Genomic DNA, 20,156 nt, shown 5'->3' on the forward strand with positions numbered 1-20,156 from the left:
TTCATGTTCCCCAGGTGTTTACTTCCTCAGCCACACATTCCATGGGCACATTCCCCAGTGTCAGACTGACCCGCCTTAGAAAAGAACCACTTATTCAGCAAAGAAGAACTGTGCAAATAGCTCATTTCATTTCATCTTAATTAGCCTAAGATGATGCTTCTGAAGCGTTCTGCTTTCTTATCAACACTATCCTTCCTACTGCAAGGAAGGAAGACTTTGATGTCTTTGACACCAACTCAACCTCAGGGACCAGCATCAGGACCAGCAGATCTTGCGTGAGTGCTGTCCAAGTTGCTGTAAAGCAGGCGCCTAGGATGGGTTTGCCTTTTCATTGGAACAAGCCGTACTGTGCAGCGGAGAGGGCTAGAAAGTGACCTTTGGCATCTGTGTTTAACAACTGAAACACGTGCACTTACACTGTGCTAGGAAGGTGCTGGGCCCAGAGTGGTGAGCGAGACTGTGCCTCTGCTACCATGGAATCTCTGGTCTTCTCCATCTGAAGAAAAGGGAGGAAAGGCTAGAAAATGAAAACACAAGTGAAGGAGTACGTTGTTATTTTGGCAATACATTAGTTACAATACAGTACTCTAAGAAGTCTGCCCACCTCTTTTCAGTTATTTGCTTAGACCAAGGCTAGTCTACAGGGAAACAGTCAGAAAGCTGCAGGGGCCTCTCAGCATTTGCTGTGTTTCCACCTGGCACCAGCACCAGATAGAGTCCTCGGTGGCCTGGAGTGTTCATGCGGCCAGAAAACAAGAGTGGAAATGTCCCCTGCTCCAATTAAGCTAGCGTCCGTCCCATGCAACCTGCTGGCTGAGTCACCCCCCCGCCCCCTTCCCCGTCTCTGCCAGTCACTTCATTTACACATTGTTCTCACTCAGCCTCTCACAGGAAGACGTCTTTCTGAAAGTGCTTGCAGACATTATGTGTGAAAAAAACAAGGAGAGTATAAATAGCTTTTCCCTTCTAATTGCAACTTGCTGCTCACATTTTGCTTCCTGAGAGCTCTGAAAAGGGACTACCCCAAACCAATAACAGCACAGGAGCCCTGGAAGGGCAGGTTGATGTCTCCTGCTGAAGGAGACCAAAGATGGAGAGCGAACTACAGAACACCTAGGGGGTCGTTTCAGACTTGAAGGAGCCCAGGGTAGAGTGCAGCCAGGGGAACAGGGAGTGGCTTTCTGGAGTACCTGGTGCGTCAGCTCTTTGATGCATCGCTCAAACCTGCGGGCTCCCCACTGGGCCTCCGCGATGCCTCGGACTTCGCTTTCCAGTTTACCATCCAGTTCACGGACCTGCAAGCAAACCACGGTCTCAGATTACAGGCGGGCAGCCAGCAAGCCAGGCGGGCATTGCATTTGCCTGTCGGCACGAGCGTTTGAAATAGTGCCACCATCAGGGAAGATGGGTGCCCTCTCATTCTGGCCGTGGTGAAACAGGGCAAACTCTCTGGGAAAACCGCCTTGCCAAAAGTGAGCTGGCTGAACTATGTGAGCTCATAAAAGGGCTGTTTAGACTCAAGGATGTGAAAGGCTAATCCATGCAGAGGTGATAAACTTCCCCTCTTGGATTACAAAATGACACACACGTGTGTATTACGAGTGTACGTAGTGTATATAGAGAGAATAAGCTATATATAACACTCTTTAAGAATTCAGCCAATGTACTGCCTCATCTTAAGCTACTTTCTCCATGTTAAGCTCTGACTCTCTAAAGAAATCCGACTGTGAGTTTCTGTCACACATATGTCACCCACAGCCCCATAGCCCTGCCTTGTGGGAGAGCTGTAGTGCAGATGAACAGCTGGCCTACAGCCTTTCAGTTATACAACCAAGGTTAACATAATATTCATTCAACAAATATTTGTTGCCTACTATGCACCAGACACCAGGGCCAGGGATACAGCAGGGAACAAAACAGACAAAAATCTCTCCCCTCTATAAGCATCCATTCTAAGGAAGGGAAACACCAAATGAAACAAAGTAAAATACAGACTATGTTAGATGGTGATAAGTGGTATGGAGAGAAATAAAGCAGCACACGGGTTAGGGGGTTGAAGGGGGAGGGTGTGTTTCATATGATTTTGCAATCACACCAACTATGCAAGTTGCATTCAGAAGGTCTAGCTTTTATCTCTGTGTTCTCCTCCTATGAGTAATTGTTTTTATTAGTCCTTGTTTTATTCTGTCACCACTTCTTTTTGAAAATACAAGCAAATGTGTACATGTCTTCATATTTCCCCTCTTTCTTGCACAGAAGTTTGTATACCCTCAACATCGCCTGTACCTTTTATCATCATTATACCACTAGCCATGATCTCCAGGACATTACAGAGCTCTTCCTCGCTCCTAATCAGTGTGATTATATGGATGTACCATAAATGTGCATTGGTATTCCATTATACGGATATACCATAAATGTGCAAAGGCAATACTTTATTTTTCAGGGGCCCTTCTGAACCATGAAATCCCAGTCAAATATTCTTTCCATCCTTATAGCATTTGTCACATGACACATGACGGTGTCACTGAAATTGATTCAATAATTTTAAAAATCCTATTTTCAAGCTAGGTCTTCCTATTTATTTTTGAGCTCCCTAAAGGCAGGTACTACATCATTTCTGTCAGGCCTTACTATATTTTCACCAAGTCTTTTTTGATCCTTGATTTAGTTATTTCCCTCCCCTTTCTCTGGCTGTTAGGAGACGGGCATTCTCCACAGAGGAAATAACAGGAGCAAAGGCACAGAAGCAAGACTGCGAGGGTGTGTTTGGAAACAGTTGGTCTCCCTGGCTGTGGGGAGCCCTAGAGCTGGTGCAGGTGAGCGGGAGGTACCGCATTGTCACTTAGCAGGATGGCGGATTGCACCCAGTCCAAGAAAAGTCCTATTTAGTGGCCCAAAGTCAAAAAGAGTGAAAGAGTATACTGAGCTCTGACACTGTCAAAGATCTGAACATGTTACAAGCAAAAGTGAGGAGGGAGGCAGGGACTATCTGGTGTGATATTACGGGACAATAAGGCTTCGAACTGGGAGTTGTCAAGACCCCATGATTATGCAGGTGAACTCCTACCCTGGATTCGAGTTTCTGGCTTTGCTTTCTATTCCCTATCACGGCAGTCTGCTCAGCGTCATCCAGCCTTTCCTGTAAGTCTCTGTCCGCTCCATGTTCTCTCTCATCCTCCCCAAGCGGGCATTGGTATCTTGCTCCTTCTTCAGTTCTTCTGACACGTTTGCTACCTAGAAAAGAAGGAAAGGGACTGAGACAGTCCAGCAGCCAATCAAGCTTAACATTTCTACCCACAGTCTTCTGCTCCTGATGTGACTGGGTGCCATGCCTTGCCTCTGCGTACTCAATCTTTTCCTACCACGCTCTCCCTAACCTCTGCGGCCCTCGAGTTTGTTAACCAGAAGGCAATCACGATAGCAGCAGCTACTGGAGATTAGGGTGAGGGGTGTGGAAACAGACCAGAGATGAAACACCATGTGAATATTATTATACAACACCTGTATTGAAAGAAAGATGACCAACTGAAGGTACAGCTTTTAACTGAGTAAAGCACCACGACGCGTCCTGTAACATCATGCACCAGGAAACACGTGGAGTGCCTATGAGAACCTTTTTCACGTCTCACTTCTATAATTCTGTGATTCGCAACTACAAACAAATTTAGGCTCCAGGAATTTGGTAGCAACTGAGGCTCTCAGTGCCAATAATCTGGCACAAGGAGGGTTAATTCTTGTGAAGCCCACTCTTGGCTTTGGCTATGTATACTAAGGGCTTGGTGTCTTGCTGCAGTTGTTAAGAACTGTTTCATGACTCTCTCAGTGCCTTTAATGTAAGAACACTGCCCTCCCAGACAAAGTTTCTCTGTCTATCAGGTTACCAACCATCTGTATAATTTAAGTGTGAGACGTCTGTGTAGATGGTGGGGGCAAAGAATGAATGACGGAGGTAACTGGGTTCTGCTATGTGGGGCTGGAACTCACAGCTGAACTATTGGAGGATTAAAGCGAGGAAAGAGGTAGTGAGTTCATTTCTCAGCATTGCCAAGGAAATCTTATAAAGGTGAGGTTATGCAGATAGAGTCTTCCTAACGTGTGACTGCATATACCTACCAATCAGGAGTAAAAGCTCTTTTAATTCCTTTCTATCTATGTGGATTTTCGTGAATGTTAAGCATATTATTTTTTCCTTGGCCAAATGCTTTTAAGCTTTCACACACCTCTTTTCCATCAGAAAGCGTCTGCTTTGATACAAAATGGCTGAGTGCTAGGCACGCTTCCCCATTCTTTTGGATTCTATAGTGAGCTGGTAGCTAGGATTTGGTGCAAAGGTTTTGTTTAGCTCCCCAAATGCTAAATAACTCAGTAAGCTTTTCCCTCCTCTTGAATTTTAAAATGACTAATGTAAAATCGAATTGAATATCTTGTCTCCTCGATTCCCATACACTTTTTAGCGAGAGCATCAGTTTTCATTCACAGGGCGAGGTCAGGGCTGCTGCGTGTGTTTGTGTGTCTGATGGACTACACAGACCACCTGATGGGGATGGAGTGGGTGGAGGCTGGAATCAAGCCCAAGCTCTGCTCAGCAAGCACTGGCATTTGCAAGGCTGGGTTCTTCACACACAGACTTCTCCTCACCTCCCTCCTCCATGACATTTTTTTTTTTTTTTTTTTTTTGCTAAGTATTGTCTTCTGCTTGTCATGCCTTTTGAGAGAAGTCTGCATCTACCCACAGTGGGGGTCCAGCAGGTGTCTTTTTCCAGTTCCCACAAAGGTGCAGCCAAGGCAGCCAACCCTGAGCTTAGTCTCATTCAGGAAAAATACCACTATCAACAATTTTAAACTTGCAGATAAGGAAGGAACACCAATCCTGAAGCCCTCCTTCACCAACCTGACTCTGTTACTGAAGCAATAGTATGGGCTGTAAAAAATAAGTGAAATAGGGACTTCCCTGGTGGCGCAGTGGTTAAGAATCCACCTGCCAATGCAGGGGACATGGGTTCAAGCCCTGGTCCGGGAAGATCCCACATGCCGTGGAGCAACTAAGCCCGTGCGCCACAACAACTGAGCCTGCACTCTGCAGCCCGTGTGCCACAACTACTGAAGCTTGCATGCCTAGAACCCATGCTCTGCAACAAGAGAAGCCACTGCGATGAGAAGCCCACGCACCGCAATGAAGAGCAGCCCCCGCTCACTGCAACTAGAGAAAGCCCATGCACAGCAATGAAGACTCAATTCAACGCAGCCAAAAATAAGTAAATAAATAAATAATTTTTTTAAAAAAATAAGTGAAATAAGCATTCTTTGCAGATCATCATAAAGCTATTACGGACCCCAGGAAAAATAGCTATGGGTAAGGAAACACAAGAGGAATTGTTTCTAGACACTAGATATATTGATTCGCAAGTGGAAAGTGGATTAACTTTTTTAAAAATCTCTTGCTTTCATAAGATTTTGCCTATGGCAATTCAGCTGCTCCTTTTCACTGTGTGGACAGGGTGGAAGGGATGAGCCAGCTGGCCTAATTTTTCAAAATGGGGACAGAGGCAGAGGGGTCAGCTAACTTCCCGCTAGCTATATGGAGAATCAATGGAATCCTTTTTGTCTGCAGCTTAGCACCTGCCCCTTGGCTACCGCTCCCATCAACTCTGAAAGACAGGAGTAAGCAGACAGTCAATGGACCCACCTCAGTAGGTGGCTTCTTGGCCTTCTCTTCTGCACTTTGACACCCTCGCATCGCCTCTTCAGCTTCCTTCTGCATCCTGGCAACATCAACCTCCAGTTCCTTCTTCTGGCTGAGGAGACTCGTGTTCTAAGGAAAAGCAACATCCTCATTAGGCAAGTTGAGATCATTGGTGCAAAGGCAAGCTGGTCTGTTCAGGACATGCAATGGGAGGGGCTCTGGCCAGAACTGTGTTTTCCTCTCCTCAGCCACACTCATGAAGCCATACTTCCAGGCCCAGGAGACCACATTAGACTTGAATGCAAGGGATCTCATCCATTAGAGGTTTAGTACTGGAGAGATGACAGCCTGAGTCAGAAAGGAGAAATGGACCCAGACAACCTACAAGCCCCAAACATGTGTTTGGTTTTCAGCTGGCTGAGGAATATGTTTTTCTGCCTTTTGCTCTTTGATGGGGAAGGAGCAAGTGTCCCAGAGCAGAAGTCAGGGTCAAAAGCAGACATGTGGAAAGCAGGGGTTTAGGGAATAAAACTCAGTTTCCTGCATGCTGCTCCAGGGGAAGAACATCTTCCTCACTATCTACCTCTGCTTCTATTAATTTTGCAGTGAGGGGGTGGGCAAAGCAATTTAGATGAGCCTCATCCCCCAGGCCTGAGAAACCTCCATTACACTGGAGGATTATTTGTGTTCCTTGGCTGACGCTGCCCTAATCCTTTCCTTCCTGGGTTGTGACATTAGAGGCTGAAACTCCTTTTTGGTCTGTGTTTGTAGCACAGTTTTTCTGAGGGTGTGAAATCTTAGCATAGAGAATGTATTTAAAAGGCATAGCCTTCCTATTTTTAATTTCTCTTCTGTTCATTCACTTTTCCTCTAGCTAGTACCTCTCTCAGTGGCAAGATTAAGCCTTTGGAAATAGGAAGAGAGAAATTCCAGCCTCACAGGTTCTACCCTACTTCCCTGATGGCGTGAAGCATCTTCATCAAGGTTGCCTCCTCTGTCCTTATGGAGAGCCAGGCTCTGTGTGCCTCAGGCCTCCCACTGCCATGGGTGTGGCCTGGAGGGATGAGGGTATTTCCTGGAGTATGCTGGGATGCTCACTGCACATAACTCCATAGGAACTCTTTCTTTGTAAAGAAAGGTACAATATAAATGGTGATTCGTTTATACCTAGAATCATTTAAAATCTGCTAGGGAGTTGATGGTTAAAATCATTTCAAGCTGAATGATTGGTTCGGTTTGGGAAGCAGCAGGTGAGGGAGTATTGTGCAGAAGAGCAATCTAGATTGTCACAGCTCAGGTTTGAAAAAGGACACATGCAATTAGACAAGGATAAGTTTGGCCTCATATGTTTGTTCCAGGCTAGAAATCTGGGGATGCAGAAGGTTCTAGAAAATACTCATTGTATGTCAATCAGAAGATTGACGGTGTTCCAGTAATTGCAAGGGGGCCACCAATGGCTAAGGTGGGGGAGAAGTCCTTTGTGAGCAACACGTCACCTAGGCCAGAGCTGCTCAAAGGGTAGTTTCTGCACTGGCAGCATCACCTGAAAACTCGTTTGATTCCTCCTACTGCAGAGATTCTGATTCAGTGGGTCTGGGATGAGGCCTGAGAATGTGCATTTTTGTGTTAGTTTCTCTTGTACGCATAAAGTTTCAGAAACTCTGCTCTGGAGATCAGGGCTATTACCTAATTTTCTTTCTTGTTTTTCAAATCTATCTCCTTCTCTCTATGTCTGCTTTTGCTCTGGTTGATGTCCTTATCTCTCTCTAGGCTAGTGGTTTTTCATCATACTGGGACCCACTGGTATCTCATCAGTTATAACATGCGTGGCAAATAATTTGTTACCAATAGATATTAAGTACTACAGACAGTGAATGATTTACTTTTTTTTTTTTGAATGATTTACTTTTTAAAAATTCAATATTCTACTTTATAAGATTCCCACTCATTGTATTTAGTTAAGTTTTCTTGAGAGATAAAGAAAATATTGAAGTAAGTTAGCCTGTTGGGAATTATGCATAACGTATAGCCTATTTGTTTTCTACCACATGGTATCCTAATAGGATCGTGTCATGCACATGGGCACAAACTGTAGGCACAAACTAAATGCACTGCCTTCCAGCAGGTACATCTTTGGTTTATATTAATCCTTCCTTTTATCCAGTGTTTCTCAGTGGGGTCACAGTTGGCATTCTGGGAGGGGCAATTCTTTGGGATGTTGAGTTATCCTGTATCTTGCGGGAGCATTAGTATCTTTGGACCTTGCCCACTAAATGTCAGTGGTACTTCCCAGTCTCTATGGCAACCAAAATGATCCCACAGATGTTTCTAAATATCCCAGAGCATGGCACATCTGCCCCTAGTTGCATTAATCCATCCTTCACAACAATCACCAGAGTAAACTTCCTAAAACGCAAATCTAATAACTTCCCTCCCAGTTACTCACAATTCTTCAGCAGACCCCCATTAGCTGCATGACAGAATTCAAACTCCATCAGTCTCAAAATCAAGATCCCTGGTGACCTGGCTCTACATGCCTCTCCCTTAGCATCAATTCTGCTGATCTCTCCTACCCTCTACTGTATGCTATAGTAAGTATATCAATTTTCCTTAACATCCTAAATTCCCTCTTTTCCCCGTGCCTCTGCCCTTGACTTTTCTCTCTGCTTGGCTGACTTCTTCCATGTCCTTCATGACTCAGATTAAGCGTACTGTGCATCTACCTAAGTCTAGGATCATCAGGGAAGGCTTTCTGTAGGGGTGTGCTTGCTTTATCACTACAATCCCAGCAGTGCACTGCAGTGTGTTAACTTAGATCTCCACCTTTTTAGGACGATGGAGATATTTTGCATCTGTCTATACCATGCATACCTGTTCAGCTTACGGTGGGTGCCCTAAAAATGTTTATCCAGCTTTTGTCCTAGCCACTATGGCTTCTCCTGATTCCATGAGAATGGCAACGATTTAAGAATTCTTGCTTTGTGTCACTTACATAACCTTCCATGAGAAGCCAGAGTCCTGACAGTTCATCATATCTGTCAGCAGCCACTCAGAATTGTTTGAAATCTCCTGGCTCTGAAGCAGGAGCATTTATTTCGAATCCTGGGATGCTCGGGGAATACATGGCTTAGCAGGAAGAGGAGACGCAGGCAAATGATTCTGGAACACTAGCGAATGTTCCTCTCTCTCTCCCCAGCATCCTAGCTATGAGTACCCTGACAGTTCATTCTTCTGGCAGGGCTTAGTGTTTTGGTTCAAATTGTGTCCCTCCCCCAAAAAACATATGTTGAAGTCCTAACCCCCAATCCTCAGAATGTGACCTTACTTGGAAATAGGGTCTTTAGAGAGGTAGTCAAGTTAAAATGAGGTCATTAGAGTGGGTCCAAATCTAATATGACTGATGTCCTCATAAAAATTTGGAAATTTGGACAATGACAGATACAGAAGGAAGATGATGTTAAGACACAGAGAAAATGCCACGTGAAGGAGGTGAATTGGAGTGACGTATCTATAAGCTACGGAACACCAGTGATTGCCAACAAACCACCAGAAGCTGGGAAAATGCAAGGAAGGACTCCCTGCAAGATTCAGAGGGTGCACGACCCTGCCAATGCTGTGATTTCGGACTTCTAGCCTTTAGAACTGTGAGAGATTACATTTCTGTAATCAGTTTGGGAACTTGGCTGCTGCAGCCCTAGGGAACCAATGCACCTGGGGATGAATGAAGGCTGAGACTGCCACTCTGCTGCCAAAGGCTCTCCCTGCTTCACCGGCCACCTGCAAGGCTCCACGTGGCAACCGTGTACCGTCCTAGGCCAACCAGTGTGGATCCATTGCTTCCCACCAGCTGACATGGCTAATGGCGAGTTTACGGGCCCCACCTGGGTGTGGAAAAGATTGATTTTTTTCCTGTGGCTTTCAGGAGCTCTTCCTCCGCCAGCCTGCGCCTGCATTCTGTCTGCTCATGCGAGGCCCTCAGCTCCTCGAGTTCAGCCTGGAGAAGAGCGTTGCACAGCTCGGCCACCGCCATCTGCTGCTTCAGCTCACTGTTCAGGCATGTGCTGTCCTCCAGCTGCGCCTGAAGGTCCTGTGAGAGAAAACACGCACGGGGTATGCGGACCCCTGGCAGTTCAGTGGGACCTGCGCTTACGCATGCGTGCTCTGAACAAGCCCCAGCAATTCAACGTAAGCATCTTCCTGCTCTCCCAAAGGATTAGATTTGTTGTCCTCACGTTTATTGCTCAACACAACCTGCCACTTGGTTTGGTCCCATTAGCAGAGACATCCCTGCCTCACCCCTGCATTGCAATTGAAAATACCTTGATCTGGATCTGAAGCTGGCCCAGGGATTTGGTTGCCTCTGACACCTGGCGGTTGACACGGCTGAGCTGGAGTTCCGTCTCAGTGAGGTCCCCTTCCATGCTCCTCTTCAGCCCAGTGGCCTCAATTCTGCTCCGAACTTCAGAATCTAGACTCGACTGCAGGGAGTCAATAGCACACTGCTGCTTCCTCCTAATTTTAGAATAACATTCAGGGGAAAAATCATACACCCAAATTAAGAAAGGTTACCTGCTTTGTACACACAACTGTTTAGAAATCAGAAAAAATTAAAATTCAAGAAAAATTCTGTGTAATTAACAAAATGAGTCTAAAGGGTCTTCATTTGGAAACCATGGAGATGGAAGGGTTAGGTCAGTGAGCATTTGTCCATCATAACAGACTAATGTCCAGCATTTCTAGACCAACTTCCCGGAAAAATCAAGAAAAGCACCAGAATCTTTTTGAGGTTCCTGTGGGGCAGTCTTCGCCTTATCTAAGACCCCCTCCAGGACGGTCTAGGTTCCCTAGAGTGGCTAAGGGTGAAGGAAGGATGCACTTTCAGACAGGCATAATATTTAAATACTTTCAACAGTGAAACATGTCTGAACACAGCAAGAAAGAGCCACCCAGGTTGGAATAAGTCCTGATTGCCAGCAATCCTGCTCTAACAGCCTGTGACACCAAATTCCCCTAGAATAGCATGGTTATCTTTCTCCAGGAGTTTGGGAGTACAACCAAGGATAGGCTGAGAGAACCAACTGCTGTGTAATATTGAATTACTTCAATATGCCTTTATAACAATGAAAGGTCCATGCTGAAATCATTTTTGCAAAGTGACAGAAGCTTACACAATAGATGTGTTTTCAGAGAGACAATGAAAAACTGTGGGGAACCCAAGGCAATCATTTCCTAGCACTCTTGCAGTAAGTCTGGGACCATGTGACTGAATGCTGACCAATGGACTATGGGCAGAAGTGTTTCCAAGCCTCACACATACAGCCTTTTACTTGTGTGATCCTGTGCTCTCTCTTCCCCATCTAGAGCAAACTTGGTGGCCACACATGGATGATCTGGCATCAGAAGATGGAAGGAACCTGGGCTCTTGAGTGACTTGGGATAGTGGCCCACTCTCCATCCTATCCCACGTTGGACTCTGACACAAAGCAAAAATAAGCTTTGATGATTTTAAGCCATCAAGATTTGGTGGTTGTGAGTCAGGACAGTGTAATTGTTATAACACAGGCCCTGTTAAGCTCACCCTATGAAACAGGGCCTAGTACTGGGCAGATAAGACAAGACATACTCATAGAGCCCATCAGCACACAAATAGCAGACACATATTCATCTTGAGTCAGAATTAGGTTCCGCACTGAGTTGTCTTTGAGCCTGTATTCCGATCTCTGAGGCCAGCAGCAAGTCACACAGCCTACAGAGGAGTAAGAGTGTGGTCAGAGTTTCCCGTTGGGTGACAGGTGGAGGTGCCTCTTTTTGTGACCACCCTCACCCCATGGATGGGGCGGAGATTTCAGAAGTAGTTATGCAAATGTACAGGAAAGAACTCTTTCTGGTTCCAGAGTCAGCACCCCTCCTTTGCCAGCGCCATGTCCTGGCTCCCACATGCTGCGGCCAGCCTCTCCTGCCTATCCTTAGGTCCTGGGCTTTTGTTCTGCTCCCAGATCAGAATCCTACAGGAATGCCAGCATGTAATGTTACTAGAGACTGTTATGGCTGAATTTTGTCCCTCCTCCCCAGCCAAATTCATATGTTGAAGCCCCTAACCCCCAGTACCTCAGAATGCGAGTAAATTTGGAGACAGGGCCTTTAAAGAGGTGATTAAGTTAAACGAGGCCCTTAGGGTAGGCCCTAATCCAATCTGACTGATGTCCTTATAAGAAGAGGAAATATGGACACACAAAGAGACACAGGGATGGGTGTGCACAGAGTAAAGAAAATGTGAGGACCCAGCAAGTTGGCCACCTGTGAGCCCAGGAGAGAGGTCTTAGGCCCAGACTCACCAGGAATTTGATCGCGGACCTCCAGCCTTCAGAAATGTGGGAAAAGAAATTTCTGTTGTTTAAGCCACGCAGTCTATTTTGTTATGGCAGCCCTAGCCCGTAATGCTACAGTGACACACACTGAGCATCACTGAAAGCTTTAAGACACTGCTCTGTCTTACATAAGGAAACTCATTTTTGTCACAGCTGACTCTCCTTTTGCAGGAACACTAAGGCGTCTCTAAGCTGGTGTCAAAATCCTCTGCACAGAGATATATTCTACTTAGGCAGACAAAATGAATGTTTCAAACTGTACTTTTTCCACCGCTGTTTATGAAACTTCATGAGTGCCTACAGACAAGTAGAAAGTGCTACGGTTTAAGAGGCTTGTGTATAACACAGGCCTAGAGAATGGCCACTAAACAATCAGTGCATTCCATGCAGAGTCAAGAAATCTTTAAAATGAAAGCTCCTTGAGTACGTTTCTTAAGAAAAATGAAGCAGTCAGGATCAGGGCAATATGGTAAGAAGTTCCTTTTCTTTCTTTCCTCTTTTTTTCTGAACTGTGAAACACAATTTGAGGAAAGAAACCAAGTGCAACCAAGAACAAAACCGTTCTTTTTTAAAACCTGAAAAAGTTAAGGATTTAAATTGACAGTCAATTCAATCAGTAATATTTTTCTCTTGCCATGTTGCTTGTCTATATCAGGGAAATTAAAGATTTTCCTTAATTCTAATACATGCGATTCGGCTTTAAAGTGATTAACAAGATATTTTGCTAACTAAATGCCATGTCTGAGTTTGAGCTGCTACTTCTTGAAGTCGCACTAAAATATTTTACTTAGAAATGAGAAGAGATTTAAACATATTCTTCTGGCAGAGACTCAAACAATACAAGAAATTAAGTTGGATAGTACATGTAAATTGAGACCATGTGGCAAAGTTCGCTATTACTGAACTCAGAGGAGTGAACAATATGGAAGGAAAAGATGACGGAATGTTACCAGGTACCTGAGGCCATAGGCTGGGGGTGGGCAAACTATGGGCTATGGGCCCAGCCATGACCATTTACTTTCTTATGGTCTATGGCTGCTTTCAAGCTACAATTGCAGAGTTGAGTAGCTACAACAGAGACTCTATGTCCTGCAAAGCCAAAAATATCTACCATGTGACCCCATACATCTAACCCTTCCACAGATGATCAAACCAAAGCAAACAAGCACATTTCGATAGAGTAAGCCATTTCGATACCTCATTCCCAAAAGCTCCTTCCACAGCACCTCGCTGGGTGTGTCCAGGGAGAGCAGAATGCAGGCCAGGGGCACCCTGGTTCTGGGTCAATGAGAAGACTGCCACACATTTCAGCATTTCCTTGAATACCCTGAGTTGGGAGGGGGATGTATATAGTCAGTAGCCCCAGAAGATTCAGGATGCAACTGACCAACTTGTTCTCGACCCAGTCTGGGGCCTTGCAGCATGGCCTGACTTAGACAGCAGTCATGGCCGCCAGCCGGCCTTCAAGGAGCCATGATGTCACTCTTCCTTTCCTGTGTGGACGAGGGCAAGGATCAAAGCCGGCCATCAAAGCTCCTCCCCTCCTTCCAGCAGTGACTGCACTGTCACCTGCCTACTTCTAGCTCTGCTAATTATAACATTTGTAGGGAAACAAAAAAGCCCTAACACTCCATAAAAGTTTGGGAAGCCCCGTCTAGAAGAGCAGGCACAGCGTCTTGCCAACATGAAGCGCTCAGATATCTGTTGAGCAAGTGAAACATACAACTCGTGTACCAGCTGCTCATTCTTTCACCACCAACCGGCTTCCAGCCCGGCTCATACAGGATCAGTCCTCACCGAATGGAAGAGCAGCGGGCTGGGTGGCAGAGAATGAGTGAATGAGTTACCCAGTTTGCAGCTCTACCAAGGTTTTGCCTCTGCCTCTGCGTCTCTCTCCTGTCCTCCCGGTCCCTTCAGCTTCTCGGGTCCTGCTTCACAGGCCTCCTTCGGTTTCTATGGAGCTTCCCAAGGATTATGTGAAAGAGGACCTTGAATCTCATCTTTCCCTCAGGCAATATTTCCCTTGAGTTCTGGATTTTACCTGGTTTACCCTTGATTGCTCAAAATCGTCTGCTTTGCTAGTATTTCCCCCTGGCATTCTCTTCAGTTTCCTTAAGATCCCATCTTCTCCTAGCCCTGAAGTCAGATTAAACCCTTGGATTTGACCGAGGCATTGTGATCCAATCTCCACGGGCACAGGGCACTCGCACCGAAAGGGTCTGCGTGGTATTTGTGATATTTTGTTAAGATATGCTCATCTTTCCTTTCTGGATGTACCTGTGACAGTTATTATGAATCATTAACTAAAACTCATGAATAGCTTATTCCTCCCTTCAGCCCGCCCTTCTTTTTTCAGCCCCTTCGCAGCTCCTGCCTCGTCTTCAGTTCTTTCTTCTCCCAGCCCTAGCTGTTTGGATCTCCAGCTTCCTTTGCACTGAAATTATTATAATTGGGGAACAGCTCTACGACATTCAGATGTATCTGACAAGATGCAGACTCTCAGGGTTCAGTTGTACTTAGCTGGGTTTATTAATAGGCACAGGTTTGACGTTACCTGAAACGAGGGGGGGTTTTTTGTTGTTTTTTTTAACTGCGCAAGGAGACATTCGTTTTTGTTCCTCATGGAAGAAAGTAGGGCAAATATCAAGGCCCAATGTTTTTGCCCTCCATCAAAAACAAAAAATTCTTTTACACACGGACTCAGAGCCTCTTAAGTAGACCAGAATTCACCCCTACAGTCAGTCCTACAGAGGAAAATGCCAGTGAGTGAAAGCAAAGATAACTCAAAGCACACAGAGGACCAAATTTGGCTTGACATCCTCATTAAAAAAATGACCCCCATGGGAGTTTTGTCTGAAGATGGGCTATGGGTAAGAGGCCAGTTCAACTGAACATGGTAACTTTTTCTTTTAATTGTTTAACAAACACGTTAAAAGCAGGTTGCCAGTTGAACCTCAGACTCAAAAATGCTTTTCCATGCTGACATACGGCATTGACTTAAGGGAACAGATCAGATGCATAATACAATCATAGCTAATTCCATGTGTTTATAATTGTGCCTTTGATCTAGAGTGTGAAGTGCTTTGCCAACATCAGCTTACTGATCTTCCTCACCACCTTCTGTGACATGGATGGGGCTGCTTTCATCCCCTCGCTTCACTGAGAAGCTAAGACGAGATCCTGCAACCCAGGATTCCTGTTTAATTCAGTTTCCTGACCATTAAGACTCAGCTGCTTCAACAGGGATTCATAAGCAGCTTAGCTCTTGGCTTCGGCCCCTCTCCAAACAAATGGCTACAGGTACAGGCAGGGGGGATGTGGAAACTTCACTCTGATCTGACATTAATTTTAATGCCCAGCATCACATCTTTTAGTTCTTTTCCTCCACTGTTTAGCATTACCAGTCAGTGTCTTGAACGCTCAAGAAAGCAGCTTGTTGTAGGGAAACCCAGACAGTATACACAGTCCTTGTCCACATACTTATTCTTTTTTGGTGTGTTATCTTGAGCCTTGTATGCAAGTAGAAGCTGCTCAAAAAGAATTTTATAAGGGCTTCCCTGGTGGCGCAGTGGTTGAGAGTCCGTCTGCCGATGCAGGGGACACGGGTTCGTGCCCCGGTCCGGGAAGATCCCACATGCCACGGAGCGGCTGGGCCCGTGAGCCATGGCCGCTGAGCCTGCGCGTCCGGAGCCTGTGCTCCGCGACGGGAGAGGCCACGACAGTGAGAGGCCACGTACCGCTAAAAAAAAAAAAAAAAAAAAAAAAAGAATTTTATAAGAAAATCATAAAAAACTGATAGTAATCGTGTAGAGGTATTCCTTTATATTAACAGTGCTGAGCTTACTAGAAAGATTCTAGTGTTGGGTTAGACTGGCTGTTTCTTTGGTAATAGTCCAACAAGGGTCATAAAAGCAGCCAAACACAGTGGGTTCTGTTCAGTTAAGGATTCTAAAATATGCAACTGTTGCTCAGCAAAATAATTGTAAATACCTACATTTTTCTATCTCTTCATCTTTCTCTGAAAGCTTTCTTTCAATTTCCGCTTTAGTTTCTGAGAGTTCAAGCTGCAGACGAAGAATCTTGCTTTCGTTGCGTTCCAGAGCTTCCTGAAATATATAAATAAAAAGCACTTAATTCAGCCCACTTTTGGACAAAAGTTTTTTTTTCTCTAAACGTATATCATTAATGGAGCTCTCTTTAGAATTGCTAGGAATAATCTAAGGTCAAATCACATCCCTGAAGACTGGAACAGGATGAGAGAAAAGTGATTACTTTTGTTTGTCACGTCACCTATAGATCTGATGTTCTGAGGGCCTTCAGCTGTAGTTCAAGAACTGGAATCTAAAGCATTTTTAAAATAGACATTTTCAATCTTGTCTGTGACTATATTTCAATTTTTAAATGTATTACCCTTGACTTTTTCTAATGTTTCCATCGTTGGGATGAATCAATAAAAGCATCAAAACTAAAACAAGGAAGGTGATAACTCCTACGTGGAAACTTTTATTTATTTCTGGACATCACAGGGGGATAGAAAAAAAGTTGAAAGCATTCAGAGAGCAAGAAACAGGACAGCACTCAAATAAAGGAATTTATGATGTACCTGGCACATAACGCTTGGTGTGAGCCATTATCACCATAATTACTACTATTATTTCAAATGGATTGCTTTGACAGGCAGGGAGATTTCCTGCCCCCTTGAGTATTTAAATATAGGCAAGGCACATACTGCCAGGGATGTTATAAAGGCGTTTCAAGTTTGAAAGTGTAGGTTTGATTAAATCTTTAAAGCCTGTTCCAAAGATAAAATTCATATAGAAGAAACAAACAGAACACTGGAGGATATTGAGGAGGATGTTTATAAAGGGCACAAGGGGTGACCACCATCTATTGGTCAGTTAACCATTGGCAGACAGTCCTGAGGGCAAACGCAATTTTTCTAGCCCCTTCTGAGGAGTGCTTAGCACATACCATCAAAAGTAAAAGGTAAAACTGAATAGCAATTTCAAAATAAAAATAAGAAAGATGTTGGGACTTTAATATGGCTTACAGCCTTGCTGCTGTTCTCTCAATACTAACTTCAATATAATAGAAAATAAATAAAAAATAAATGCTGGTATAGCAATTTCCTCCGAGGGAATGATGCCCTTCCTTCAGGGGGAAACTGTCACCTCTAACCCTTTTGAATGCACTGAGAAAGTGAAGCTTTGAAGGTGACCCGGGATAATTTGAGTTTTGTGACTTCAAAAATAATCTGATAATGTTTTTCATAAAGGCTCACTCAGGAAAAGAAATAACCCAGTTTTACAAATACATGTCCAAGCTGATGAAGTATTTATGGATGCAGCTGAAGACAAAACTTGAGAAAATGTGAATAGAATAGAATGCCATCTAGTGCTACTGAATGGTATGAGCGCTGTGGCCTTAGTCGTCTCACCTTCAACGGGCAGCTCAATTTAACATACAAAGATGTTAGTCTATACGTTATATAGGACTAAAGTTGCCCCGCCCAATCACAGCTCTCATTGGCTTCTCATGTTGCTTGAAATTTCCACCATAAAAGTTACTCCTTTGGGTTAAGGTGGTGGCTTTAGAAAGTCCCTAGCCAGGGTGGCCAGAGAACCGACAGGGAACAAAAGGAACAAGTGAATGAGACAAAGGTCATCCACTTTATGAGGACCGGCCTTGTTAGGGGACACCACACTGCCAACTGAAAGGATTCTACATAAAATGTAGAGGCCTCAGAAAACAATTTGCATAAAAAGACAGCTGTGTCAAGAGCGGTCCACTTGACACATCTTCTGTCTGGTAGATTTCTTACAGAAATGTGGTGGTGAGATAAATTGATCGGACATTGCTTGACTCAGAGCAATCCTCTGGGGTCTAATTTTTTCATTATCACACCTTTCAAAAGGCCCGTGCCTGAAATGGACTTGCTGTGCCTTTTAAAAATGATTGTCTCTGTTGGAGGGTGAGTGGGTGAGGGATGTATTTTTAATGTGCCTGGGTGCTTAGTCAAAGGGTAGGTCAAGAAAATGAAATTCAGCTGCGAGAAAAGAGGTTTTGTAGGCCTTGTTGACTACTTAATGACCGTGACAGGATAACTTCCTTCTGAGTTCACCCTCTTTGGCAAAAAGATTTTCTCAGGGGTCCTTTCAATCACCAGCACACACCTAGGGATCAAGTCAGAGATTTTTCCTGAACTTTTAATCCATAACACTGAAAACACTCCTGTCAACCCACACAAAGATGAGCTTTCAGCAATAAATGTTTGAGAACATTGCTTTGAATTCATTTTTCAAACTACCTAAAGTTTTTTTTGCAAGAAAAAAAAAAAGTGTGTCGACTGATTTTATTTAAAGAGAGGGGAAGGTATGAGGATATTTAGCTATTCAACATTCAACAAATATTTATTGAACCGCTACTGTATGCCAGGCAATGTTCTAGTCCAGTGCTTCTCAAATGTTAGGGTAAATATGAACCACCCAGGGATCTTGTTAAAATTCAAATTCTGATCCAACAGAGCTGGAGAGAGGCTGAGAATCTGAATTTCTAACAAGCTCCCCGGTGATGCCCATGCAACCAGTCCACAGGCCACGTTTAGGGTAGTGAAGGTCTAGGTACAGGGGATAAATTAGGGAACAAGATAGACATGGTTCTTGTTTTCTTTATAATCAAGAGAGTTGCATCCACGATTGTTTATCCTGTTCCCCTAGCCTCGATTTCCTCATTTGTACAATGAGGACAATAGTTTGCTAGGGTGATTACATAAAATAGTGCATACAAAGAGCCAGGCATAGTGCCTAGCAGGCAGTTAACCCCTGAATAAGGGTCAAGGGTTATAAGCGTGTTCTTGCTGTTGTTGTGACTAGAATGCAGGTCTTCTGCACTGTCACAGTGATGGAAGCTTGCTTTGTTCCCTGGAGGTAATACCTCGGCCTCTTCCGATGCCATTTGGACTTCAGTCTTTTCTTGTTCAATCTACTTCTTGACCTTTTCCATTTCACTTAAGTTCTTCTTTCCTACTTTCAACTGATTTTTCAGATTAGAAATCTCTTCTGGAGAGGGATGAAAAACAAAGTTAGTGAAAAGAACCAGTCTCAGATCCATGATATCAGCCAAAAGAGACTGTTCCCAGAGGCCCACTGGGACCCTGGTCATGCCATCCTTGGTAACTTGATGGCAAGGCCACCGCTGGCACATATGGGACGTTTGTTTGAATTAGAAAAAAGAATCCCCTCTTCAAAGCATTCTTTTGGCATCTGCCACAAAGTTGCCTACAACAGCTGGTAAGGATGGTGTTTCTTAGAGTATTGTGCATTGAACAACCTGTGCGACTGTACATGGCGGTCCTGCTTGTCAGAGCCATGTCAGATATTGCCCGGTGGGGCTCTAGGGCCCAGCCCTGGAATCACTATTCCAGTGGAAGAGCTTAGCTATCAACACTGGTGGCGGCCACTGTGTCAGCTGTCGCTCAACACCAGAATGGGAACTTACAGCATAAGCTGGGTCACTGTCTGCCAGAAGCCAATGCGTGAACTCTCTGATGAACACACGTCTCTGAAAGAGCAAGGCAGCCAGAAGTGACAAAACCTCCAGCACCTGACACTGTTACCGTCAGTTCCGCCTGTTCATGAAGGAAGCCTCTGCAGCCTAAGAGGTGTGGAGCAGGGCCAAGTGCTCTGGGAATACCCACAGTCCAGAGGCAGTGGAAGGAATTCAGGAGCTTGACCACTCCTCTGGCTCTGAGATCCCCAGCTAGGATAGGCTGTGACAAGAATTTTTTAGTTACAAAAACAAACCCATGAGATGGCAATTCTCATGTGAATAATAAATCCTTCTCTGATAAAGCCTCTCCACAAGAGGGGCTCCCAGGAGCAAACTCAAGGCAGTGGTTCTCTATTCTGACCATACCTTAGAATCACTCAGAGAGCTTTTGAAAAAGACTTCTTCCCAGGCTCCAGCCCAGAGCAAGTATGGTCCCCACACGAACAGCACCAGCTTCGCTTGGGGACTTCTTAGAAATACAAACTCTTAGACCCCCTCCTAGACTTACTGGATCAGAAACTCTTGATGGTGGGGCCCAGCCAACCGTGTTTTAA

General features: G+C 44.7%; 1 protein-coding gene across 1 annotated transcript; it reads right to left on the reverse strand.

Moving 5' to 3' along the window:
* Positions 1–860: 860 nt before the first annotated feature.
* Positions 861–19,008, reverse strand: LOC149749314 (myosin-15-like). The gene is given in 9 exon segments (XM_089909889.1): positions 861–1,295; positions 3,071–3,153; positions 3,156–3,237; positions 5,690–5,815; positions 9,012–9,024; positions 9,568–9,773; positions 10,006–10,198; positions 16,045–16,160; positions 18,988–19,008. Coding segments are annotated over 9 exon segments (1,275 nt in total).
* Positions 19,009–20,156: the final 1,148 nt, after the last annotated feature.

This window comes from Delphinapterus leucas, chromosome 4, assembly GCF_059928025.1.
Source record: "Delphinapterus leucas isolate spDelLeu-1000000601 "Yukka" chromosome 4, BTC_Dleu_Yukka2, whole genome shotgun sequence".
Taxonomy (NCBI): Eukaryota; Metazoa; Chordata; class Mammalia; order Artiodactyla; family Monodontidae; genus Delphinapterus; species Delphinapterus leucas.